This window comes from Centruroides sculpturatus, unplaced genomic scaffold (assembly GCF_000671375.1).
Source record: "Centruroides sculpturatus isolate CEXI.00-Female unplaced genomic scaffold, Cexi_2.0 scaffold51, whole genome shotgun sequence".
In the NCBI taxonomy this organism is placed as follows: Eukaryota; Metazoa; Arthropoda; class Arachnida; order Scorpiones; family Buthidae; genus Centruroides; species Centruroides sculpturatus.
Genome location: NW_019384329.1, coordinates 1,047,479 through 1,073,961, shown reverse-complemented (window position 1 = coordinate 1,073,961; position 26,483 = coordinate 1,047,479). Strand labels below are relative to the sequence as shown.

Here is a 26,483-nt window from a genome sequence, read left to right as displayed (position 1 = left end):
TATATATATAAAAGACTGTTTTTCTAAGTAATCTAGAATCTAGCTGCAAGGACCCGCTTCGCTGGGCAAAAAGTAACGATAGTGAAGATTAAGATAATTACATTATAGCAAATCTTACCCGTTTTCACAGAATGCAAGAATTAGGTCCCCCGTTTCCAGACTAATTAGAGAATTTTTACGTTTAGTCAAACGAACTATTTTCAACGTTTCTGGAACGTTTACAATCGTTTTATAATCGAACCAATATTCGAATTTCATGTTCGAACAAATTCGAACATAACATTCGAAATAAAAACCCACTTTCAACCACTTTCAGCCCCATATCTCCCGTACCCTTATAGCTATCAAGACGCAACCACCATAGTGCACGAATGGAGACTTGGAGCTACTACCTCATACAAACACCATTCATGGGCGATGTTTAATTTCGGCTGAAAAGTGAAATATAGGGACACACACGTCCATTTTTATATATATAGATAGATATAAATATATATATTATATTTACATAGAACTTATTAAAGAGAATAAATAATAATAGATGAAATTTCAATATCATAATTACTATCAAGAAAATAAAAACATTTGTATGCTTACTTTGCATTGATTCTGACAATCGCTGCCGATGTATCCGGGCGAGCAATCGCACCTACCATCGACATGGTCACAATGGAGTGTCGTATGTCGTCTGCAGCTGCATTGTGTTTGACAATTTTTACCGAATTTCCAGTTCTGCAAGTATTAATTTTTCAATCTTTGTAGTTAGGTGTCATTTAAACTTGCAACTATACTTACTTTGCAAATACTTTCGCATTTGTTTCCAGTATATCCTGATTCACAAATACACGATCCAGTGATATGATCGCACTTAGCTCTATTCTCACAGTGACATTTTTCTTGACAAAGATATCCGTAGTATCCTGTTTTGCACGGTATTTCGCAATTTGTTCCTTGCCATCCTATTGGTAAAAATTGATTTATTTTCGATTAATTTTTTATTGTTAGACAATGGTATCCGTAATTCCGTTTTAGTCATGAAGTACTGATAAATCTAACCTCTAGCACAGTTACACCTTCCATTAGCAGGATCGCATTTGGCTCCATTTTTACATAAACATTTGTTGGTGCAGTTAACGCCCCAAGTATCCTTACAACCTATAATTATAAGTCAGTTTAATTAATATCGTTATTATCATATTATAAAAAAAGCATCACTGCAAAAATGTAATATAATGGTGTTTCTGTTTGAAAACAATATTATCATAAGGACGTGTTGATATCATTCCAATGGACGGTAACATTATGGCGGAAAGTCATTTTAATTACAAATAACTAGAGCAATAATCGATTTCTTTATTGTCACTTAACGATTCAATGACCCGAACAATACTGGCATGTCAGGCTATCTATGGAATATATGTTGAATGAATAGATCACCTGTTTGAAGTTTTGTGATTGTCCATTTAGAAAAACCATTGTTGGATACCCCAAAGTTTACAATAAAGCGGCTCTCTTTATGCGACATCACATCGAAACATTTTTGTAGTTTTTCGATATGTTTGGATTAATCTTGAATTCTGAAGCGGATGGCTTCTACCCGAACCGCTCTGTCATTCAACTTCCATAATTAGAGATTCTTCAACTAGGTTTATCACTCAATTTACGTCGCATCAACTTACAGAAAAGCCACCATATCTATACTTAAAGTATCGCAAACTTTCACCACTCCTAATATTCCAGAATATCATAGCTAGGATTCGATCTTATATTTTCGAGTCACATAAGCAAAAACAAAACACTATGACTATAGCCTCACACTTTCTCACTCTGTGAAACATTTAATTATTCAAATTTACACATAAGATTCACTCTTCTTGCTTTACTACAGACATACACGATTAGACGTTCTTATTCTATCTTACGTATTATAACAATTATAAATATAACCGTTTACTTGTGTCACAGATGTTGCCCTTCCAACCAGCCGAACACAAACAGGTGTTTGGTGCGACACATTGCCCATGCAAGCAAGATTTCTCACAAATTGCTGAAAAAAGAAAATTAATATATTATGATACACGTTTCAAATCAATTTAAATTTTACAAAAATAAAATACTTGCGATGACATTTATTCTCAATTTTCTCATATCCTGTACAACATATGTAATGTCTTCTAGTATAATATTTTGTAACAGGTATTATTCTATAATATAATCTAAGCAATATTTATTTTAATTACATTAAAATTCAGACATTTAAAATATTAATTTTTATCAGATTTTATAACATGTAAATAACTTACAGACTTTTGTAGCACGTGTAAAGCCATAAAAACCCGCATCTTGTACTTTTTCTTCTATATTGAAATTCCTTTTGGTATTGTTGATACGAATACCTGACGATATGAACATTATCATTATTAAAATAAATCAATTTTATAATTTTATGTTAATTATTTTCAAACATAATTATAAAATTTTGGAAATCTTTTATAATTATTGTTTAAAGGTGTTATCGTAAGAATAAGATTATCTTAGAGATTAAGAATATTTTTTATCATGAATTATAGGATTTGTTGAATAAGGCAACACAATGCGTGGACGGTGCCTCCCAGCAGGGCTTTCTACGAAAAGCTGGCCTCTATTGAGATGTTAGACACGTTAAGAAAACCGAAAAGTCTGCGCGACCAGATCGTTGGTAAGGCGTAAACACGCGATAATTGTTTATACCATTTCTCCATCCGTTGCCGAAATCGCATGGGCGTAATGAAATCCACGGTGGGTTTGGCCATGACCATTACGAAAAGGCCGAATTTAAGATGGGGATTTTCGATCTTACACAATTAAGAACCAGGATCCTGCAGAAGAAGGGCTAACGCATCCCTCGTTTCAACCTGCCGTTAACACGGCTTTCAGGAATTTATTTCTTTTTACATTTTCATGGAATACGAACATTTACTCCAATTTAAATTTAATTGTCATATATATCACTTCATTACACGATTAAATAAGAAAAACTGAAATTTAAAACATAAAAATGCTTACGCTTGATATATCGTGCAGACATTGAATTCATAACTTAGTGAATTGGTCAAATGGTAACAGAAGAAACAAATTATAAAAATGTAAATCTTCATGTTTTTCGTTATTTTCTGTAAAAAGAATTAAATAGTTTAATTTTAGTTTATTTTGAAGATTATAGTTTATAAGAAAAACAAAGTTAAGAGTATGAGAAAATTTTAGTGTATGCCTTGTTGCATTTGTTTAAATAAATCTTAGAAAACCTAAAATTTTGAACGGTTTATTGGGAGATGGTGACCCAAACAGAAACGGACTGGTAAGGAACGTGTCTCCCCTGAGGACTTTTTATGGAAAATTATCCCCTATTCAGGTGTTATGGTACGCGAATCTATTAGGGAGTGAATTATTATTCCCTAAATTTTAGGGCAGCCTCATAAAAAGAAAACTCACAATGCAAATCACATGAAATTCTTCTCGAATGCTACGTCCAGAACGCCTATCCTCTACAATTTCTTCCATTTATTTACAGTCATCTACCTTACGCTACCCCTTTACACTTCTAATAAATCGACGATGACCCTAATGATCTGGAACAATTATTTATCATTCTTTAGAGTATTCAATGTCTAAGATATTAATCTGAATGATTGTCTTAATTTCCCGGCTGTTATGTATAACAGAAGAAAAGTATGGCAATCGGTCCAGAAACGTCCCCCCCCGAAGAGTTTTATATTTTCGGATTCGGTGAACCTAGAAATGTTTAGAAATTCATAAGAATTCCGGATGTGTTTGACTATACTGTGTGTAATATGTAAAAGATGACAATTAAAGGACATTTTCGAGAGTTTTTTAGATCATTTCTTTATCACGAATAAATAAAATAATTAAGGTACTTATTTATCGACTAAATCGCTTGACGACTCAGTCGCAGGCACGGAACTATGTCATTAAATTAAGGGAGGAATGCCTGTACACACAGTAAGCTAAGCTAATTAAATATAAATTTATACCTAAGTAAATGGGATATATATCAAAAAGTGGAGAAGATAGTGTAGTTGGGTACAAGATCATCTATTATTCTGGTTTATCTATCTAACTTGAAAAAAAAAATGATCCAGGTATAAATGGAGTAGACAAACCCTGTAAGAAATATGTTACAGTATACAGTCAATCTAACCAGAAAATAGAAAATATAACAAATACGCTAATATTGGAAGTGAAATGATTTTTTTAAAAAAATTATAGGAGTTTATTAAGATTTAATACAGGTAAAAACTTGTGCCTTTACATACAAACATCCAGTAAAGAAAGTAAAACACTCCAAACTTTATGACGTTTCAAGCTCTCATGTGTACATAATAAACGAAGGTTATTTTAGATCGATCTCCGTACTTATTTTCTATTATAAATAACTGCCAAAAACTAAAAGGAGGGAATCAATTGTTTATAATAATGAATTTAAAGAAGAAAGATACGAGGATTGTTTAAAAAGTAGTGCGCCTATCTGTGAAGGAATTGTCACAGACAAACGACACTTTAACACTTCTCTATGTAGTCTTCCTGGAGTGTGATATGCTTCTTCCGGTAGTGCCCCAGCTTTGCGAACCCTTGGCGAAAACAAGATGTGTTCTGGTGTTTAAACCATTTACGGACAGAGCCCGTGACGGCNGGCACGGAACTATGTCATTAAATTAAGGGAGGAATGCCTGTACACACAGTAAGCTAAGCTAATTGAATATAAATTTATACCTAAGTAAATGGGATATATATCAAAAAGTGGAGAAGATAGTGTAGTTGGGTACAAGATCATCTATTATTCTGGTTTATCTATCTAACTTGAAAAAAAAAAATGATCCAGGTATAAATGGAGTAGACAAACCCTGTAAGAAATATGTTACAGTATACAGTCAATCTAACCAGAAAATAGAAAATATAACAAATACGCTAATATTGGAAGTGAAATGATTTTTTTAAAAAAATTATAGGAGTTTATTAAGATTTAATACAGGTAAAAACTTGTGCCTTTACATACAAACATCCAGTAAAGAAAGTAAAACACTCCAAACTTTATGACGTTTCAAGCTCTCATGTGTACATAATAAACGGGGGTTATTTTAGATCGATCTCCGTACTTATTTTCTATTATAAATAACTGCCAAAAACTAAAAGGAGGGAATCAATTGTTTATAATAATGAATTTAAAGAAGAAAGATACGAGGATTGTTTAAAAAGTAGTGCGCCTATCTGTGAAGGAATTGTCACAGACAAACGACACTTTAACACTTCTCTATGTAGTCTTCCTGGAGTGTGATATGCTTCTTCCGGTAGTGCCCCAGCTTTGCGAACCCTTGGCGAAAACAAGATGTGTTCTGGTGTTTAAACCATTTACGGACAGAGCCCGTGACGGCATCATCGCTGTTCAAACGGTGTCATTTCAGGTGTCATTTGAATGTCGGGAACAAGCGAAAAAAATCAGGCAATAAATAACTGTACTCGGGGATGTACCAGTTTCGACGTATAGAGCGCCCGTTATCTTCCACGTGGGATTATCGGTTAGAACGACTAGAGGCGAAGATTACTTGTGGGTAATTATGCTACAAAACATAGTAAATGCATAGAGATATTTCTTTACTGATGAAGCTACCGTCGCCCCATTGTAAGCTAGGCAATGCGACACATGTGTAATGTACCGAGGATGGAAGAGGATTTTCTATTGTAAACTGGCGTCTATTTAGGTGTACCAGCCGCGAAGAAATTTCGGGAATAATTACGTGGCCAATTCGTTATCAGTGTTCAATGGTTTTATTCATTCGATCACTGGTGAACACCATTGTAACTCTGGCTAAAGTATACTAAAAGTGGTCGCAAGAAGGAAAGAATAAAATGAAAAAAAAAATTGTCGTGAATAGTAGTTATAAACAATTGAAACTCTAATCTTAGATTCACTTTTTGTGAACGTGAAATTTCACGATAATTGAGAGGGGGTAAAATAATTAATTTCTTTTTCAGGCTGTTGCATAAATTCCACAAGACAATACAAAAGTAAAATAAAAGTATTTTTAAGAGATATGTGTATTTTGCTCACCTTTAAATCCTATTTATCTCTTACAATAGAGCAATGAAATTCTCTCAGTGACAATACTCCGAAACTTGTCACGGCACAATGCGTAATCAAATTCAAAACTAAAAGTATTTGGAAAATCGAAACGTGATCTTATTTGAAACCATAAAAGAAATTTCCTGTTGACAAAAAACCAAATTTCGATTTTGTAGATTTATTAATAGCGCAGGGAAGAAGTATTTTGTTCTTTTTAATCTTTTAAGGAAGCTTTTTTAGTCATACTTATTATGCAGGGTGGTGACTGATTGTTGTTTCCCCAAGTGCAACAAATAATTTTACCACCCTTATTAATTTAATATTATTTAACAGTAGGAAAGTATAGAGATCGTTCAAAAAAATATTCCTTTCCTTACAGTTTTAATCGTGGGAAAATTTGAAACGTCGAGAAATGCATAAAAAGTGATGTCTTTTTTTTTATAAGGATGGATGTTAATGTGCCCCTGTGTCCTATTTGTTCACGTTATTAACTTCTGTTCTTTCAGTCGAAAATTCCTGAAATTTCGTAAGAAGGTTTGTATGTTACGGGCATTTACACTGTTAAATTTTGATGATTATAGGTCAAACAGGTGTGGAGATTTAGAGGGGTCATGTGCGGTATTTCGAGTGATAACGAACTTCATAAGGATTTTACTCGTTATTAGCATCTACAATTTTTTAAAAAATATAATTTATTTTTGCTCTATAAATTAAACTTTTTGTCACAATAACTTTTAATAAGTTTTTATAAATAATCGTAACAGATAGAGCCACACACAATTTTAGGAATACAAGTCGACCCCTCTTATAACACTGTTGATTATTTTATTTTATATGAATTTCATGTTGTACGAGTCACTTAGATTTTACAAATACGTGAGCCGTTCACAGCCAGGCACACGTATTTGTAAAATCTAAGTGACTCATACAACGTCCAATCAAACGAAAATTACGTTGTGTATAGAGCTGGTGGTACATTTTGCTCTTAATATACAGTAAATGAATTCCGTACATTAGATTAACTTGCTTGTGCTATGGATAATCCTAATTATATTTTATTTAAAATCAATTTCAATGTAGAAATACTCGTTTCTTGTTGCAGGCAGAGTTAACGAGTTGGCAACACTCCTGGAATTAAAGATTTTAGTGGCGCCATCTGTTATCATATTATATTAAATTTTTTAAAATATTTTTAACTATTATAAAATGGCAAGAAGCTTAATTTTCAGATTAGAAATGGGTGTTATAATATATTTAAAAAAAAAGAAGAAGAAAAGAAATGTAAATGCTAATAATGAGTAAAATCGTCATTAAATCTTCCCTACTAGAGACCTGTGACTAAATATTCAGATGGCACAATTCACTGATTGGTCAGCTGAATGATGTCAACCTATTAAAATCGGAGATGTCGATCGATTAGCCTAAGCCCACCAGTGACCGAGTGGACTCCGTCCTCGCACTTTGCGTGGACCAGACTCTAAACACTGGAAGTTTGGTCCTGGGTTTGCGTGTTTTCTCCATGTCGATGACGCCTGAATTGGGGCCAGTTTCCCATAAAAAGTTTTCCCAGAAGGCTTTCTATCCCCGCGCGGCGTTTACACCGTTCTATAAGGCCGGCTCTACGATCAACCACACGTCTAACTCTTAACCTATTCAGGATTTCCCCCGCGAAGAACCAATGACTTTCAAAATTACGTAATCGGAGTCAGAACGTAAACAAACGTTCAGAAATAGCTGTTTTTTCATGTTATTCATGTTATTTGACTTTATTTAGACCAGAAGATTACTTTTCAAAAGCTTCCAGTCGAAAAATTTACCGGGAAAATCGTTACCTTCGAATGTCGCGTAATCGCATGAAAAAAACTTAACTAATCGCTTATTATAATCTATTATTATAAAAAGCGTTGAAAAACAATGCGTAAAAAGTGTTTAATATTTACTTTTGGAAGCGGAAATACATTTAATAGAGAGGTTGCGGCCGAAGTTTTCATCTTGAAAACGTGAACGTCAAACGTCGAGCGCCGCTTATAAGATAGAAGCGCTCGACGTTCGACGTTCACGTTTTAGAGATGAAAACTTCGGCCGCAACCACGCTAATAAATTACTAAAATTATTTATTATTTTTGAACGAATTTTAACTTCGTACTTGATCTTTATGCACATCTGAACCAAATCGTACACAATACATCATTTTAATAGTGCGATTAGTGTTTTATAAATTTACGTGTACAGATAATAAATAACAGAAAATTTATACTTTGTTACAGATATTATTCATAAAAATTTTAAGAAACGATGAAATTTATAATTAAGACGAGTCAGAATATTTTTTCAATTTGTCATATGCATTTAATTAATATAATTAGATGAAACAATAAGAGCTAGTTAAATAATAAATACGTGCCTTTTATAAAGTTTCAGATGAAATGTCTGCCCGCTATCACAACAAAACAATACAGAGTTTAGGCTAATCTTTTCTTTCGTAGAGTGGTACATATAGAGTTTCGTGGCTATTCGCCTTTTACTTCGAGAGACGTATGGTTGATGGTAGAGGCGACCAAAGAGCCAGCTTTATAGAACGGTGTAAACGCCGGGAGGACTTTTTACGGGAAACTAGTCCCCTACTTACTGGGGCTTCATCGTACATGGAGAAAACCCGGAACGCTATGTTGCCAGACCGTCAGAGCGAGGCGCGAAACCACATTCCCAGTGTTTAAGGTCTGGTCCATGCAAAATGCAAGCACGGAGTCCACTCGGCCACTGGTGGACATAGGTTAATCGATCAACATCGCCGATTTTAATAGGTTGACGTCATTCAGCTGACCAATCAGTGCATTGTGCCATCTGGATATTTAGTCGCAGGTCTTCAGTAGGGTGAGAGTTAATGACGTTTTTACTCATTAGCAGCATTCAAAACTTTTATATATATATAACCCATTCCTACCCTCAAAATTAAGTTTCTTGCCATTTTATATAATAGTTAAAAATATATTTTTTTAAATTTAATAAAATATGATAATAGATGGCGCCACTAAAATATTTTATGTTGCCAGCAATGTTGCCAACTCGTTAACGGTTTAGTTAACTCCGCCTACAACAAGAAATCAGTATTTATACATTAAAATTGATTTTTAAAAAATATACTTAGGTTGGTCGATAGCACAGGCAGGTTAAATTAATGTACGAAATTAATGTGAAGTCCATCATTCTCCCCACAAAAATTTTGTTTTATTGTATTTATCTATCTATATATTATATATTTGTCAATTGTCATTTATACTACATTATCGTCTGTGTTACATGACCGATGGTTTGCGGTTCATATCACATGGACACACATCATTCTTTATTGATAAGAGAGGAGGAGGACCAATAGATGACCAGTCATGCATTTAACAAATTACCTCACCTTCCTCCGGAATTAAAGCATAATTGGTCAAAAACAAGAGAAAAATAGAAAGAAGTGATAAAATTAACGCAGAAAACGATAGAATCAGAGAGTGAGAAAGATTTGAAGAAGTGAGACAGAATTGAGAAGGTGAAAAAGAATTGGAATAATGAGAGAGGTTTGAGACTGACTGGACTGGCAGGACAGGAAATTGACCAGAAAAGGGACAATCGAACTCTTGTGAAGGACCTAAAAAAGTAACAAGAAGACGATAAGAAAAAGGAGAATGCAACTTTTTTCCTGGCATGTTGTGATTCGCGCAGTTCAGATATCCCCCGTTTTATAGATAGGGACAGGCCAATTTTCTAAATCAGATTTTATATCGTCGTACAGTACGTTGTTCTTTTTTATAATAAACTTCTTTTTTATTTGTATTTGACTTTGCATTCATCCTCCTGAGAGGCTCATTCCTGGACTTCGGAGTGACTATTACCCTCACGCCTTAACTATTTGTTTTTAGTTTAAATCAGAGGTGTGACCCTACCCTAAACTTGCCGTAATCAAATTTTTGACGACCCCCGACGTCCACATTAATTTACTTTCAATCTGTATTTACTGTATATTATTAAGAGCAAAATGTACCATCAGCTCTGTACACAATTTGATTTTAAATTTAATTTAAATTAATTTTAGTTTCACTTTGACTTTTAGTTTCGTTTCCGCGTAACGACTAGAGTTTTAATTATCATTTTATTATCGTTTAATTTAACTGTTATTTCTACTTTTAATTAATTTTATAAATTAATTTGTTTAGTATTAATTCAGTTTTAGTTTCTTTAATCATTTTTAAAAAATTTTTTATTCATTTATTATTATTTATTTAATTTTGCATTATTTTTTCCTGCATTTTTTGAACTCTTAATTATATTTTTTTTAAAAGTCCATCATCGAGTTGCCTAACTTTCTCTCTAAATATACTTAAAACTGTGTGTGGCTCTATCTGTTACGATTATTTATATAAACCTTTAATTTAAAGGTTATTGTGACAAAAAGCTTAATTTTAGTGCAAAAATAACTTATATTTTTTAAAAAAATTGTAAATGCTAATGACGAGTAAAATCCTTATTGAGTCTGTTGCCACTCGAAATACCGCAAATGACCTCCCTCAATCTCCACACCTGTTTGACTTATAATCATCAAAATTTAACAGTGTAAATGCCCGTAACATACAAACTTTCCTACGAAATTTCAAAAATTTTTAGGAATTTTCGACTCAAAGAAAAGAGGTTATTATCGTGAACAAATACGACACAGGCGCTCATCAACATCCATCCTTATAAAAAAAGATATCACTTTTTATGCATTTTTCGACGTTTCAAATTCTCCCACGATTAAAACTGTAAAGAAAGGGATAATTTTTTGAACGATCCCCATACTTTCTTACTGTTAAAAAATATTAAATTAACAANTTTTTTATTCATTTATTATTGTTTATTTAATTTTGCATTATTTTTCCTGCTTTTTTTTCATCCTGAATTACAATTTTTTTAAAAGTTCATCATCGAGTTGCCTAATTTTCTCTCTAAATATACTTAAAGTTGTGTGGGCTGTTACGATTATTTATAAAAACTTATTAAAAGTTATTGTGACAAAAGGTTTAATTTATAGAGCAGAAATAAATTATATTTTTTTAAAATTGTAAATGCTAATGACGAGTAAAATCCTTATTGAGTCTGTTACCACTCGAAATACCGCAAATGACCCCTCTCAATCTCCACACCTGTTCGACCTATAATCACCAAAATTTAACAGTGTAAATGCCCGTAACATACAAACCTTCCTACGAAATTTCAGGAATTTTCGACTGAAAGAACAGAAGTTATTATCGTGAACAAATAGGACACAGGCGCACATTAACATCCATCCTTATAAAAAAAACACCAATTTTTATGCATTTCTTGACGTTTCAAATTCTCCCACGATTAAAACTGTAAAGAAAGGGATAATTTTTTGAACGATCCCCATACTTTCTTACTGTTAAAAAATATTAAATTAACAACGATGGTAATATTATTTGTTGCACTTGGGGGAACAACAACCAGTCACCACCTTGCATAATAAGTATGACTAAAAACGCTTCCTTAAAGGATTAAAAAGAACAAAAATGCTTCTTCCCTGTGCTACTAATTAATCTACAATATCGAAATTTGGTTTTTTATCAACAGGAAATTTCCTTTATCGTTTAAAATAAGATCACGTTTCGATTTTCCAATTACTTTTAGTTTTGAATTTGATTACACCGTTTGTGCCGTGACAAGTTTCGGAGTATTGTCACTGAGAGAATTTCATTGCTCTATTGTAAGGGATAAATAGGATTTAAAGGTGAGCAAAATACACATATCTCTTAAAAATACTTTTATTTTACCTTTGTATTGTCTTGTGGAATTTAGCCAGGCTTACAATGGTGTTCACCAGTGACCGACTGAATAAAACCATTGAACACTGATAACGAATTGGCCACGTAATGATTCCCGAAATTTCTTCACGGTTGGAACACCTAAATAGCGGTCAGTTTACAATAGAAAATTCTCTTCCGCCCTCGACACATTACACATGTGTCGCGTTGCCTAGCTTAAAATTGGGTGACGGGATGTTGAGGTATGAAGCAGGTCGGTCACTCGTGAAAAATTCCTGTTTAATACAATATCTAATTAAGAAAAATCCCTGAACAAGAAGTGTCCAAGTCTCTTATTTACGGACTTCGTCTGTACTTATTGAGCTTATATAAATCGAACTCCGGTATGAGGGAAACAAATAAGAGGTATATAAATGAAAGTTTAAGTGAGTGAAAATCGGGAGCTTCATCAGTAAATAAATCTCTATCCTTTTACTGTGTTTAAAATATAGTAACGAAAGCTGACGTTTATATCAATATAATGGAAGCTGACGTATCGTATGACAGTAACAAGTGTTGCAACTTGTAATTAAACTACACAGGTCAATGTCACTTTCGGAAGACTGTTGCTATTCATTATTCTTATCTAATTAATGAGAATATATAAACATCGGAATTCGGTTGCTGAGAACTATTCTCTGCATATTAAATTAATATCTTACATTGTTTCTCCTCATGCCATTTGTAAAATCGTTTACCGTAATTTTTACATTATTTAGTAGCATTAAAACAATTTTGCAAAAATATATTTATAAAAATAACTTCAAATAACCTCGGGGTTAAGAATTATCTTTGATAAGAAGAACATTTCCTTTATTACTGGATAAAATAATGATAACGAAGCAACGGATGTAATATTGTGGTGTAATAGAAAACTATAAATGTCATTCTAATACCTTAATGATGAATAACTTAAATTTGAATAACTCAACAAGGGGCCTAAAACAGGTATTAGGAATTGCTTGATGCCATTAAAAATTCATGAAGAAAAATAAATTTTAACTAATAAATTAATCTGTATATCCTCAACGTTTCATTAGACATTTATTTCCCTTTTCTACTTACTTTTTTAACGCATCCTCCTAATTCGTTTTCCTAAAAACTTCCTGTTACACGAGATTTGTTAGGAAAATGGTAATTCTGTTTGCGAATGTATTGTCAAAGTGGAATAAAGTTTGTGGAATTTTGAAGCATAATTATCCACAAATAACGCTTCTAGTCGTTCTAATCGACAGTTCCACGTGAAGGATAAATGGCTCTCGGTTAAAGTCCAGATACGTATACTGTCAATGCGGCTCATCTCTGATTACAGCAAACAGTGGGGACGCACGTTCTAACCTAACCTAACCTAACCTATTCTAATAATTTGATTGGTAATAATTATGGTAATTTATTAGAATAGGTTAGGTTAGGTTAGAACGTTCGTCCCCACTGTTTGCTGGAATCAGAGATGAGCCGCAATTACAGTATACGTATCTGGACTTTGACCTGGCTCTTTTCCTTCGAAACTGGCACAACCCCGAGTACAGTTATTTCTTGCCTGATTTTTTTGCTTGTTCCCGACATTCAAATGACACCTAAAAAGACACCGTTTGAACAGTGATGGTGTCGTAATGGGCTCTGTCGGTGAATGGTTTAAAGACCAGAACACATCTTGTCTTCGCCAAGGGTTAAAGCTGGAACACTACTGAGAGAGGCATATCACACTCCAGGAAGACTACGTAGAGAACTGTTAAAGTGTCGTTTGTCTGGGACAATTCGTTCACAAGTAGGCGCACTGCTGCTATTCAAACAATTCTCGTAACTTTCTTATTTAAATACATTATTATAAACAATTGATTCCCTCCTTTTAGTTTTTGGCAGTTATTTATAACAGAAAATAAGTATGAAGATCGGTCTAAAATAACCCCCGTGGAAATTTACATTTATGTAACCATGGGAGCTTGAAACGTCATAAAGTTTGGAGTGTTTTACTTTCTTTACTGAATGTTTGTATGTAGATGTACAAGTTTTTATCTGTATTAAATCTTAACAAACTCCTTTACTTCTATAATTTTTTACATTACCGAAAAATGTATTCATTTGAAACATATTTTTTAAAAATTTTTTCACTTCCAATATTAATATATTTGTTATATTTTCTATTTTCTGGTTAGATTCACGGTATAATGAAACATATTTCTTGCAGAGTTTGTCTAATACATTTATACCTGGACTAGCAGACCCCGCCACGCCTTGTTGTGGCTCAAAATGTATCTATTATAAATGTATAACACTTCCCCAGTGGGGGAAAATTTTTCGAAAAATTTTTTCTTAGTGTAAATTCTGTTGACGTATCCTATTAAAACGCAATCAAAAACGCAAAAACCCGCATCTAAAATAGTATAATAGAAGCCAAGTTTTTCAGAGTAAGCCTTAATCCTGTCTCTCTCCCCCGCGGGGGGAATATCGAAAAATCCCTTCTTAGTGTACATTCTGTTGACGTACTCTATTAAAACTCAATCAAAAACGGAAAAAACTGCATCTAAAATGGTATAAATAGAAGCAGAGTTCTTTACGGTAACCCGTAAGGCTTACCGTAAAGAACTGTCCATCCCCCATGTTTAACGGAATAATATACAGCCTATGTCCACCCTGAAGTTCCATTCTAAATATTGGTGAAAGAATTTTTGAAATCTTATGAGTAATTTCGGAGATTACCTGCTGCATACAAACTAACATACATACATATAAACATTACCTCTTTATAATATTAGTATAGATTATCTCTTTTTTTGAAGCTAGATAGATAAAGGACAGTTCTGACAGAATGATAATAGATGATCTTGCACCCAACCGCACTATCTCCACTTTTTGATATATATCTCATTTACTTAGGTATAAATTTATATTCAAATAGCAGATCCCGCCACGCCTTATTGTGGCTTAAAATGTATCTATTATAAATGTATAACACTTACCCCCTGGGAGAAAATTTCATCTTAGTGTACATTCTCTTGACGTGCCCTATTAAAATGCAATCAAAAACGCAAAAACCCGCATCTAAAATAGTATAATATAAGCCAAGTTTTTCACAGTAAGCCTTAATCCTGTCCCTCTCCTCCAATGGGGTAATTTCGACATGTATTCGACAGCCTATGTCCACCCTGAGGTTCCATATTAAATATTGGTGAAAGAACTTTTGAAATAGGATGAGTAGTTTTGGAGATTACCTGCTGCATACAAACTAACATACAAACATTACCTCTTTATTATATTACTATAGATTAGCTTAGCTTACTGTGTGTACAGGTCTCCTCCTTTAATGACATAGTTCCGTTCCTGCGACTGAGTCGTCAAGCGAATTAGTCGATAAATAAGTACCTTAATTATTTTATTTATTCGTAATAAAGAAGTGATATAAAAAACTCTCGAAAATTTCCTTTAATTGTCATTTTTTACATATTACACACAGTATAGTCAAACACACCCGGAATTCTTATGAATTTCTAAACGTTTCTAGGTTCACCGTATCCGAAAATATAAAACTCTTCGGGGGAGACATTTCTCGACCGATTGACATACTTTTCTTCTGTTATACATAACAGCCAGGAAAGTAAGACAGTCATTCGGATTAATATCTTAGACATAGAATACTCTAAAGAATAATAGATAATTGTTCCAGATCATCAGAGTCATCGTCGATTTATCAGAAGTGTAAAGGGGTAGCGTAAGGTACATGACTATGAATAATGGAAGAACTTGTAGAGGATAGGAGTTCCGGATGTAGCATTCGAGAAGAATTTCATGTGATTTGCATTGTGAGTTTTCTTTTTATGAGGCTGTCCTAAAATTTAGGGAAAAATAATTCACTCCCCTGATAGATTCGCGAACCATAAAACCTAAATAGGGGATGGTTTTCCATAAAAAGTCCTCAGGGTAGACACGTTCCTTACCAGTCCGTTTGTGTGTTGGGTCACCGTCTCCAAATAAACCGTTCAAAAGTTTAGGTTTTCTAAGATTTACTTAAACAAATGCAACAAAGCATACACTAAAATGTTCTCATACTCTTAAGTTTGTTTTTCTTATAAACTATAATCTTTAAAATAAACTAAAATTAAACAATTTAATTCTTTTTACAAAAAATAACGAAAAACATGAAGATTTACATTCTTATAATTTGTTTCTTCTGTTTCCATTTGACCGATTCACTAAGTTATGGACCCAATGTCTGTACGGTATATCAAGCGTAAGCATTTTTATGTTTTATATTTCAATGTTTCTTATTTAATCGTGTAATGAAGTGATATACATGACAATTAAATTTAACTTCGAATAAATGTTCGTATTCCATGAAAAAGTAAACAGAAATTAATTCCTGAAAGTCGTGTTAACGGCAGATTGAAACGAGGAATGCGTTAGCCCTTCTGCCGGATCCTGGTTCTTAATCGGGTCAGATCGAAAATCCCCCATCTTAAATTCGGCCTTTTCGTAATGGTTGTGGCCAAACCCACCGTGGATTTCATTACGCCCATGTGAGTTCGGCAACGGATGGATAACTGGTATAAACAATTGTCACCTGTTTACGCCTCACCACCGATCTGGTCGCGCGGACTTTTCGGTTTTCTTAACGCGTCTAACATCTCAATAGAGGCCAGATTCTTGTAGAAAGCCCTGCTGGGAGGCACCGTCCACGTATTGTGTTGCCTTATTCAACAAATCCTATAATTCATGACAAAAGATATTCTTAGTGACACAGAGAGAAGAGTCAAAAAAACTTTTTTAACACTTTTAAACAATAATAATAAAAGATTTCCAAAATTTTTATAATTATGTTTGAAAATAATTAACATAAAATTATAAAATTGATTTCTTGTAGTAATAATAATGTTCCTATTATTAGGTATTCGTATCAACAATACCAAGACGCATGGCGATATACATATAGAAGTACAAGATGCGGGTTTTTATGGCTTGACACGTGCTACACAAATGTGTAAGTTATTTAAATGTTATAAAATCTGATAATAATTAGTATTTTAAACGTCTGAAGCTTTAATATAATTGAAATAAATACTGCCTAGAGGTTATCATACGACAATACCTGTTACGAAATATTATACTAGAAGCCATTACGAATGTTGTGCAGGCTATGAGGAAGATGAAAATAAATGTCATCGCAAGTATTTTTTTTTATAAAATTTAAATTGATTTGAAACGTGTATCATAATATATTAATTTTCTCTTTTCAGCAATTTGTCAAAAATCTTGCTTGCATGGGCAATGTGTCGCACCAAACAGTTGTTTGTGTTCGGCTGGTTGGAAGGGCAACATCTGTGACACAAGTAAACTGTTATATTTATAATTGTTATAATACTTAAGATATAATAAGAACGTCTAATCGTGTATGTCTGTAGTAAAGCAAGAAGAGTGAATCTTATGTGTAAATTTGAATAATTAAATGTTTCACAGAGTGAGAAAGTGTGAGGCTATAGTGATAGTGTTTTGTTTTTGCTTATGTGACTCGAAAATATAAGATCGAATCCTAGCTACGATATCCTGGAATTTTAGGAGTAATGGAAGTTTGCGATACTTTAAGTATAGATAAGGTGGCTTTTCTGTAAGTTGATGCGACGTAAACTGGCTGATAAACCAAGATAAAGTATCTATAATTAGAAAAGCCGAATGACAGAGTGGTTCTGGTAGAAGCCATCCTCTTCAGAACCCAAGATTAATCCAAACATATCGAAAAACTACAAAAATGTTTCGATGTGATGTCGCATAAAGAGGGCCGCTTTATTGTAAACTTTAGGGTATTCAACAATGGTTTTCCTAAATACACAATCACAAAACTTCAAACAGGTGATCTATTCATTCAACATATATTCCATAGATAGCCTGACATGCCAGTATTGTTCTGGTCTTTGAATGGTTAAGTGACAATAAAGAAATCGATTATTGCTCTCGTTATTTGTTGTTAAAATCGCTTCCCACCATGATGTTACCGTCCATTGGAACGATCTCGACACGTCCTTATGATAATATTGTTTTCTAACAGAAACACCATTATATTACATTTTTCCCGTGATGCTTTTTTTATAATATGATAAAAATAATATTAATTAAACTGACTTATAATTATAGGTTGTAAAGATACTTGGGGCATTAACTGCACCAAAAAATGTTTATGTGAAAATGGAGCCAAATGCGATCCTGCTAATGGAAGGTGTAACTGTACGAAAGGTTAAATTTATCAGTACTTCATGACTAAAACGGAATTATGGATACCATTGTCTAACAATAAAAAATTAATCGAAAATACATCAATTTTTACCAATAGGATGGCAAGGAACACATTGCGAAATACCGTGCAAAACAGGATACTACGGATATCAATGTCAGGAAAAATGTCAATGTCAGAATAGAGCTAAGTGCGATCATATCACTGGATCGTGTATTTGTGAACCAGGATATACTGGAAACAAATGCGAAAGTATTTGCAAAGTAAGTATAGTTGCAAGTTTAAATGACACCTAACTACAAANAGTGTGAGGCTATAGTCATAGTGTTTTGTTTTTGCTTATGTGACTCGAAAATATAAGATCGAATCCTAGCTATGATATTCTGGAATATTAGGAGTGGTGAAAGTTTGCGATACTTTAAGTATAGATATGGTGGCTTTTCTGTAAGTTGATGCGACGTAAACTGGCTGATAAACCTAGATAAAGTATCTATAATTAGAAAAGCCGAATGACAGAGTGGTTCTGATAGAAGCCATCCTCTTCAGAACCCAAGATTAATCCAAACATATCGAAAAACTACAAAAATGTTTCGATGTGATGTCGCATAAAGAGGGCCGCTTTATTGTAAACTTGGGGTATCCAACAATGGCCTTCCTAAATAGACAATCACAAAACTTCAAACAGGTGATCTATTCATTCAACATATATTCCATAGATCGTGGCCTGACATGCCAGTATTATTCTGGTCTTTGAATCGTTAAGTGACAATAAAGAAATCGAATATTGCTCTCGTTATTTGTAATTAAAATGACTTCCCGCCATGATGTTACCGTCCATTGGAATGATATCGACACGTCCTTATGTGTTGAAATAGAACCACCATTATACAGTAGAACTTCGAAAACTCGGCTCTCGATAACCCGGCACTCCGGATAACTCGGCCACACCCTGGCAGGACAAAAAAATCCTTAGTTAATTAATTTTCATTATAGCAGCTTTATAAAAGTATAAAAGCTCTCATAAAGTATTGTTCTGAGGTCTGTGTTATCAGGTAAATTACTGTACACAGTGTATTCAATAATTTTCATTTTCATGTAGTAAAGGCTCTATGCCTTCATAAAGGACGTACTTTTCCTTTGTTTAAGGGTATTTGGGCAGTTTATTCTCTGTTATATTCTTAAGTAAACAATACATACAAGTACAGAACAGTATTTTCTGAGGAAACACTCGTACTTATTTTTTTTAACTCCATTCCCGATAACCCGGCATTTTCACAAACTCGGCCACCCTTCGGTTCACATTAGGCCGAGTTTTCGAGGTTCTACTGTATTACTTTTTTCCAGTGATGCTTATTTTATAATATGATAAAAATAATATAAATTAAACTGACTTATAATTGTAGGTTGTAAAGATACTTGGGGCGTTAACTGCACCAACAAATGTTTGTGTAAAAATGGAGCCACATGCGATCCTGCTAATGGATCGTGTAACTGTACTAAAGGTTAGATTTATCAGTACTTCATGACAAAAACGGAATTATGAAAACAATTATCTAACAATAAAAAATTAATCGAAAATAAATCAATTTATATCAATAGGGTGGGAAGGAACAAATTGCGATATGCCGTGCAAAACAGGATATCACGGATATCAATGTCAGGAAAAATGCCAATGTCAGAATAGAGCTAAGTGCGATCATATCACTGCATCGTGTATTTGTGAACCAGGATATACTGGAAACAAATGCGAAAGTATTTGCAAAGTAAGTATAGTTGCCATTTTAAATGGCACCTAACTACAAAGATTAGAAAAATTAATACTTGTAGAACTGGAAATTCGGTAAAAATTGTCAAACACAATGCAGCTGCAGACGACATACGACACTCCACTGTGACCATGTCGATGGTAGGTGCGATTGCTCACCCGGATACATCGGCAGCAATTGTCAGATTCAATTCAAAATAAGCATACAAATTTCTTTATTTTTTTCGTAGTAATTATNAACATCGGAATTCGGTTGCTGAGAACTATTCTCTGCATATTAAATTAATATCTTACATTGTTTCTCCTCATGCCATTTGTAAAATCGTTTACCGTAATTTTTACTTTATTTAGTAGCATTAAAACAATTTTGCAAAAATATATTTATAAAAATAACTTCAAATAACCTCGGGGTTAAGAATTATCTTTGATAAGAAGAACATTTCCTTTATTACTGGATAAAATAATGATAACGAAGCAACGGATGTAATATTGTGGTGTAATAGAAAACTATAAATGTCATTCTAATACCTTAATGATGAATAACTTAAATTTGAATAACTCAACAAGGGGCCTAAAACAGGTATTAGGAATTGCTTGATGCCATTAAAAATTCATGAAGAAAAATAAATTTTAACTAATAAATTAATCTGTATATCCTCAACGTTTCATTAGACATTTATTTCCCTTTTCTACTTACTTTTTTAACGCATCCTCCTAATTCGTTTTCCTAAAAACTTCCTGTTACACGAGATTTGTTAGGAAAATGGTAATTCTGTTTGCGAATGTATTGTCAAAGTGGAATAAAGTTTGTGGAATTTTGAAGCATAATTATCCACAAATAACGCTTCTAGTCGTTCTAATCGACAGTTCCACGTGAAGGATAAATGGCTCTCGGTTAAAGTCCAGATACGTATACTGTCAATGCGGCTCATCTCTGATTACAGCAAACAGTGGGGACGCACGTTCTAACCTAACCTAACCTAACCTATTCTAATAATTTGATTGGTAATAATTATGGTAATTTATTAGAATAGGTTAGGTTAGGTTAGAACGTTCGTCCCCACTGTTTGCTGGAATCAGAGATGAGCCGCAATTACAGTATACGTATCTGGACTTTGACCTGGCTCTTTTCCTTCGAAACTGGCACAACCCCGAGTACAGTTATTTCTTGCCTGATTTTTTTGCTTGTTCCCGACATTCAAATGACACCTAAAAAGACACCGTTTGAACAGTGATGGTGTCCTAATGGGCTCTGTCGGTGAATGGTTTAAAGACCAGAACACATCTTGTCTTCGCCAAGGATTAAAGCTGGAACACTACTGAGAGAAGCATATCACACTCCAGGAAGACTACGTAGAGAAGTGTTAAAGTGTCGTTTGTCTGGGACAATTTTTTCACAGGTAGGCGCACTACTATTGAAACAATTCTCGTATCTTCCTTACTTAAATACATTATTATAAACAATTGATTCCCTCCTTTTAGTTTTTTGCAGTTATTTATAACAGGAAATAAGTATGGAGATCGGTCTAAAATAACCCCCATGGAAATTTAAATTTATGTAACTATGAGAGCTTGAAACGTCATAAATTTTGGAGTGTTTTACTTTCTTTACTGAATGTTTGTATGTAAAGGCACAAGTTTTTACCTGTATTAAATCTTAATAAACTCCTATAATCTTTTTTAAAAATATTTCCACTTTCGATATTAGTGTGTTTGTTATATTTTCTATTTTCTGGTTAGATTGACCGTATACTGTAACATATTTCTTTCAGGGTTTGTCTACTCCAGTTATACCTGGATCATTTCCTTTTTTTGAAGCTAGGTAGATAAAGCACAGTTCTGAAAAAAGAATAATAGATTATCTTACACCCAACCGCACTATCTTCTCCACTTTTTGATATATATGCCATTTATTAGGTATAAATTTATATTCAACTAGCAGATCCCGCCACGCGTTGTTGTGGCTCAAAATGTATCTATTATAAATTTATAACACTTCCCCGTGGGGGGGGGGGAGAATTTTTCGAAAAATTTTTTTCTTAGTGTACATTCTGTTGACCCTATCAAAACGCAAAAAAAACGCATCTAAAATAGTATAAATAGAAGCAGAGTTCTTTACCGTAAGACTTAATCCTAACCATCTCCCTTCAGTGGGGGGGGAATTTCGACACGTATATTATATAAAAACACGTGCGTATTCGAATGCAGCGTTGTGTCAAAATTTCAAAGGAATCGGTAGAACAAACGAACATTACGTTTTTATTTATATAGATAGATAGAAGATGATCTGCTTTAGTTTATTTTCACAGAAAAGCATAATGCCTCACAGGAAACCAAACTTAGGGCGTCGTACTCGTAGCGCCATCTGTTGGACATAAAAGCCTTAACCTAGATTATATATTTTAATTTATATGAATGTTTAATGGAATAATATATAGCCTATGTCCACCCTGAGGTTCCATTCTAAATATTAGTGAAAGAATTTTTGAAATCGGATGAGTAGTTTCGAAGATTGCCTGCTGCAAACAAACTTACATACATACTTACAAACATTACCTCTTTATAATATTAGTATAGATTAGCTTAGCTTACTGTGTATACAGTTACTCATCCCTTAATGACATAGTTCCGTTCCTGTGACTGAGTCGTCAAGCGAATTAGTCGATAAATAAGTATCTTAATTATTTTATTTATTCGTGATAAAGAAATGATCTAAAAAACGCTCGAAAATTTCCTTTTATTGTCATTTTTTACATATTACACACAGTATAGTCAAACATACCCAGAATTCTTATGAATTTCTAAACGTTTCTAGGTTCACCGAATCCGAAAATATAAAACTCTTCGGGGGGGACATTTCTCGACCGATTGCAAAACTTTTCTTCTGTTATACATAACAGCCGAGAAAGTAAGACAGTCATTCAGATTAGTATCTTAGACAAAGAATACTCTAAAGAATGATAGATAATTGTTCCAGATCATCAGGGTCATCGTCGATTTATGAGAAGTGTAAAGGAGTAGCGTAAGGTAGATGACTGTGAATAATGGAAGAACTTGTAGAGGATACAAGTTCCGGATGTAGCATTCGAGAAGAATTTCATGTGATTTGCATTGTGAGTTTTTGTTTTTATGACGCTGTCCTAAAATTTAGGGAAAAAATAATTCACTCCCTAATAGATTCGTGAACAATAATACCTAAATAGGGGATAGTTTTCCATAAAAAGTCCTCAGGGGAGACACGTTTCTTACCAGTCTGTTTGTGTGTTAAGTCACCGTCTCCCAATAAACCGTTCAAAATTTTAGGTTTTCTAAGATTTATTTAAACAAATACAACAAGGCATACACTAAAATTTTCTCATACTCTTAAGTTTGTTTTTCTTATAAACTATAATCTTTAAAATAAACTAAAATTAAACAATTTAATTCTTTTTACAGAAAATAACGAAAAACATGAAGATTTACATTCTTATAATTTGTTTCTTCTGTTTCCATTTGACCGATTCACTAAGTTATGGACCCAATGTCTGTACGGTATATCAAGCGTAAGCATTTTTATGTTTTATATTTCAATGTTTCTTATTTAATCGTGTAATGAAGTGATATACATGACAATTAAATTTAACTTCGAATAAATGTTCGTATTCCATGAAAAAGTAAACAGAAATTAATTCCTGAAAGTCGTGTTAACGGCAGATTGAAACGAGGAATGCGTTAGCCCTTCTGCCGGATCCTGGTTCTTAATCGGGTAAGATCGAAAATCCCCCATCTTAAATTCGGCCTTTTGGTAATGGTTGTGGCCAAACCCACCGTGGATTTCATTACGCCCATGTGAGTTCGGCAACGGATGGATAACTGGTATAAACAATTGTCACCTGTTTACGCCTCACCACCGATCTGGTCGCGCGGACTTTTCGGTTTTCTTAACGCGTCTAACATCTCAATAGAGGCCAGATTCTTGTAGAAAGCCCTGCTGGGAGGCACCGTCCACGTATTGTGTTGCCTTATTCAACAAATCCTATAATTCATGACAAAAGATATTCTTAGTGACACAGAGAGGAGAGTCAAAAAAACCTTTTTTAACACTTTTAAACAATAATAATAAAAGATTTCCAAAATTTTTATAATTATGTTTGAAAATAATTAACATAAAATTATAAAATTGATTTCTTGTAGTAATAATAATGTTCCTATTATTAGGTATTCGTATCAACAATACTAAATAATATACATATGGCGATATACATATAGAAGTACAAGATGCGGGTTTTTATGGCTTGACACGTGCTACACAAATGTGTAAGTTATTTAAATGTTATAAAATCTGATAATAATTAGTATTTTAAACGTCTGAAGCTTTAATATAATTGAAATAAATACTGCCTAGAGGTTATCATACGACAATACCTGTTACGAAATATTATACTAGAAGCCATTACGAATGTTGTGCAGGCTATGAGGAAGATGAAAATAAATGTCATCGCAAGTATTTTATTTTTGTAAAATTTAAATTGATTTGAAACGTGTATCATAATATATTAATTTTCTTTTTTCAGCAATTTGTGAGAAATCTTGCTTGCATGGGCAATGTGTCGCACCAAACACCTGTTTGTGTTCGGCTGGTTGGAAGGGCAACATCTGTGACACAAGTAAACGGTTATATTTATAATTGTTATAATACGTAAGATAGAATAAGAACGTCTAATCGTGTATGTCTGTAGTAAAGCAAGAAGAGTGAATCTTATGTGTAAATTTGAATAATTAAATGTTTCACAGAGTGAGAAAGTGTGAGGCTATAGTCATAGTGTTTTGTTTTTGCTTATGTGACTCGAAAATATAAGATCGAATCCTAGCTATGATATTCTGGAATATTAGGAGTGGTGAAAGTTTGCGATACTTTAAGTATAGATATGGTGGCTTTTCTGTAAGTTGATGCGACGTAAACTGGCTGATAAACCTAGATAAAGTATCTATAATTAGAAAAGCCGAATGACAGAGTGGTTCTGGTAGAAGCCATCCTCTTCAGAACCCAAGATTAATCCAAACATATCGAAAAACTACAAAAATGTTTCGATGTGATGTCGCATAAAGAGGGCCGCTTTATTGTAAACTTGGGGTATCCAACAATGGCCTTCCTAAATAGACAATCACAAAACTTCAAACAGGTGATCTATTCATTCAACATATATTCCATAGATAGCCTGACATGCCAGTATTGTTCGGGTCATTGAATCGTTAAGTGACAATAAAGAAATCGATTATTGCTCTAGTTATTTGTAATTAAAATGACTTTCCGCCATAATGTTACCGTCCATTGGAATGATATCAACACGTCCTTATGATAATATTGTTTTCAAACAGAAACACCATTATATTACATTTTTGCAGTGATGCTTTTTTTATAATATGATAATAACGATATTAATTAAACTGACTTATAATTATAGGTTGTAAGGATACTTGGGGCGTTAACTGCACCAACAAATGTTTATGTAAAAATGGAGCCAAATGCGATCCTGCTAATGGAAGGTGTAACTGTGCTAGAGGTTAGATTTATCAGTACTTCATGACTAAAACGGAATTACGGATACCATTGTCTAACAATAAAAAATTAATCGAAAATAAATCAATTTTTACCAATAGGATGGCAAGGAACAAATTGCGAAATACCGTGCAAAACAGGATACTACGGATATCTTTGTCAAGAAAAATGTCACTGTGAGAATAGAGCTAAGTGCGATCATATCACTGGATCGTGTATTTGTGAATCAGGATATACTGGAAACAAATGCGAAAGTATTTGCAAAGTAAGTATAGTTGCAAGTTTAAATGACACCTAACTACAAAGATTGAAAAATTAATACTTGCAGAACTGGAAATTCGGTAAAAATTGTCAAACACAATGCAGCTGCAGACGACATACGACACTCCATTGTGACCATGTCGATGGTAGGTGCGATTGCTCGCCCGGATACATCGGCAGCGATTGTCAGAATCAATGCAAAGTAAGCATACAAATGTTTTTATTTTCTTGATAGTAATTATGATATTGAAATTTCATCTATTATTATTTATTCTCTTTAATAAGTTCTATGTAAATATAATATATATATTTATATCTATCTATATATATAAAAATGGACGTGTGTGTCCCTATATTTCACTTTTCAGCCGAAATTAAACATCGCCCATGAATGGTGTTTGTATGAGGTAGTAGCTCCAAGTCTCCATTCGTGCACTATGGTGGTTGCGTCTTGATAGCTATAAGGGTACGGGAGATATGGGGCTGAAAGTGGTTGAAAGTGGGTTTTTATTTCGAATGTTATGTTCGAATTTGTTCGAACATGAAATTCGAATATTGGTTCGATTATAAAACGATTGTAAACGTTCCAGAAACGTTGAAAATAGTTCGTTTGACTAAACGTAAAAATTCTCTAATTAGTCTGGAAACGGGGGACCTAATTCTTGCATTCTGTGAAAACGGGTAAGATTTGCTATAATGTAATTATCTTAATCTTCACTATCGTTACTTTTTGCCCA

At 33.5% G+C, this 26,483-nt stretch overlaps 2 protein-coding genes and 1 long non-coding RNA gene across 3 annotated transcripts in view; 1 reads left to right on the top strand and 2 right to left on the bottom strand.

The window, feature by feature from the left end:
- LOC111629028 (multiple epidermal growth factor-like domains protein 10) overlaps window positions 1-2,148 on the bottom strand; it is a 4,395-nt gene extending 2,247 nt beyond the window's left edge. The window contains exons 1-5 of the mRNA XM_023372898.1: window positions 2,118-2,148; window positions 1,955-2,047; window positions 1,057-1,155; window positions 796-959; window positions 598-732 (exon numbers count right to left, since the gene is read on the bottom strand). Coding sequence (XP_023228666.1) covers window positions 598-732; window positions 796-959; window positions 1,057-1,155; window positions 1,955-2,047; window positions 2,118-2,148 — 522 coding nt within the window. The remainder of the gene's footprint in view (window positions 1-597; window positions 733-795; window positions 960-1,056; window positions 1,156-1,954; window positions 2,048-2,117) is intronic.
- A 166-nt stretch (window positions 2,149-2,314) lies between these two features.
- On the bottom strand, window positions 2,315-6,174 carry LOC111629357. The gene is made up of 3 exons (XR_002757322.1): window positions 6,107-6,174; window positions 3,046-3,152; window positions 2,315-2,396 (listed from the first exon to the last, which is right to left on the bottom strand). It is a non-coding gene; the product is annotated as an uncharacterized LOC111629357 (long non-coding RNA).
- A 5,560-nt stretch (window positions 6,175-11,734) lies between these two features.
- The window catches only part of LOC111629020 (multiple epidermal growth factor-like domains protein 10), a 19,231-nt gene continuing 4,482 nt past the window's right edge, over window positions 11,735-26,483 (top strand). Inside the window, exons 1-14 of the mRNA XM_023372888.1 lie at window positions 11,735-11,888; window positions 16,083-16,189; window positions 16,844-16,936; window positions 17,025-17,119; window positions 17,193-17,285; window positions 18,085-18,183; window positions 18,281-18,460; window positions 19,585-19,683; window positions 19,781-19,944; window positions 20,009-20,147; window positions 24,500-24,592; window positions 25,391-25,489; window positions 25,587-25,750; window positions 25,814-25,948. Of these exons, the coding sequence (XP_023228656.1) occupies window positions 16,098-16,189; window positions 16,844-16,936; window positions 17,025-17,119; window positions 17,193-17,285; window positions 18,085-18,183; window positions 18,281-18,460; window positions 19,585-19,683; window positions 19,781-19,944; window positions 20,009-20,147; window positions 24,500-24,592; window positions 25,391-25,489; window positions 25,587-25,750; window positions 25,814-25,948 (1,545 nt within the window). The 5' untranslated portion in view covers window positions 11,735-11,888; window positions 16,083-16,097. The remainder of the gene's footprint in view (window positions 11,889-16,082; window positions 16,190-16,843; window positions 16,937-17,024; window positions 17,120-17,192; window positions 17,286-18,084; window positions 18,184-18,280; window positions 18,461-19,584; window positions 19,684-19,780; window positions 19,945-20,008; window positions 20,148-24,499; window positions 24,593-25,390; window positions 25,490-25,586; window positions 25,751-25,813; window positions 25,949-26,483) is intronic.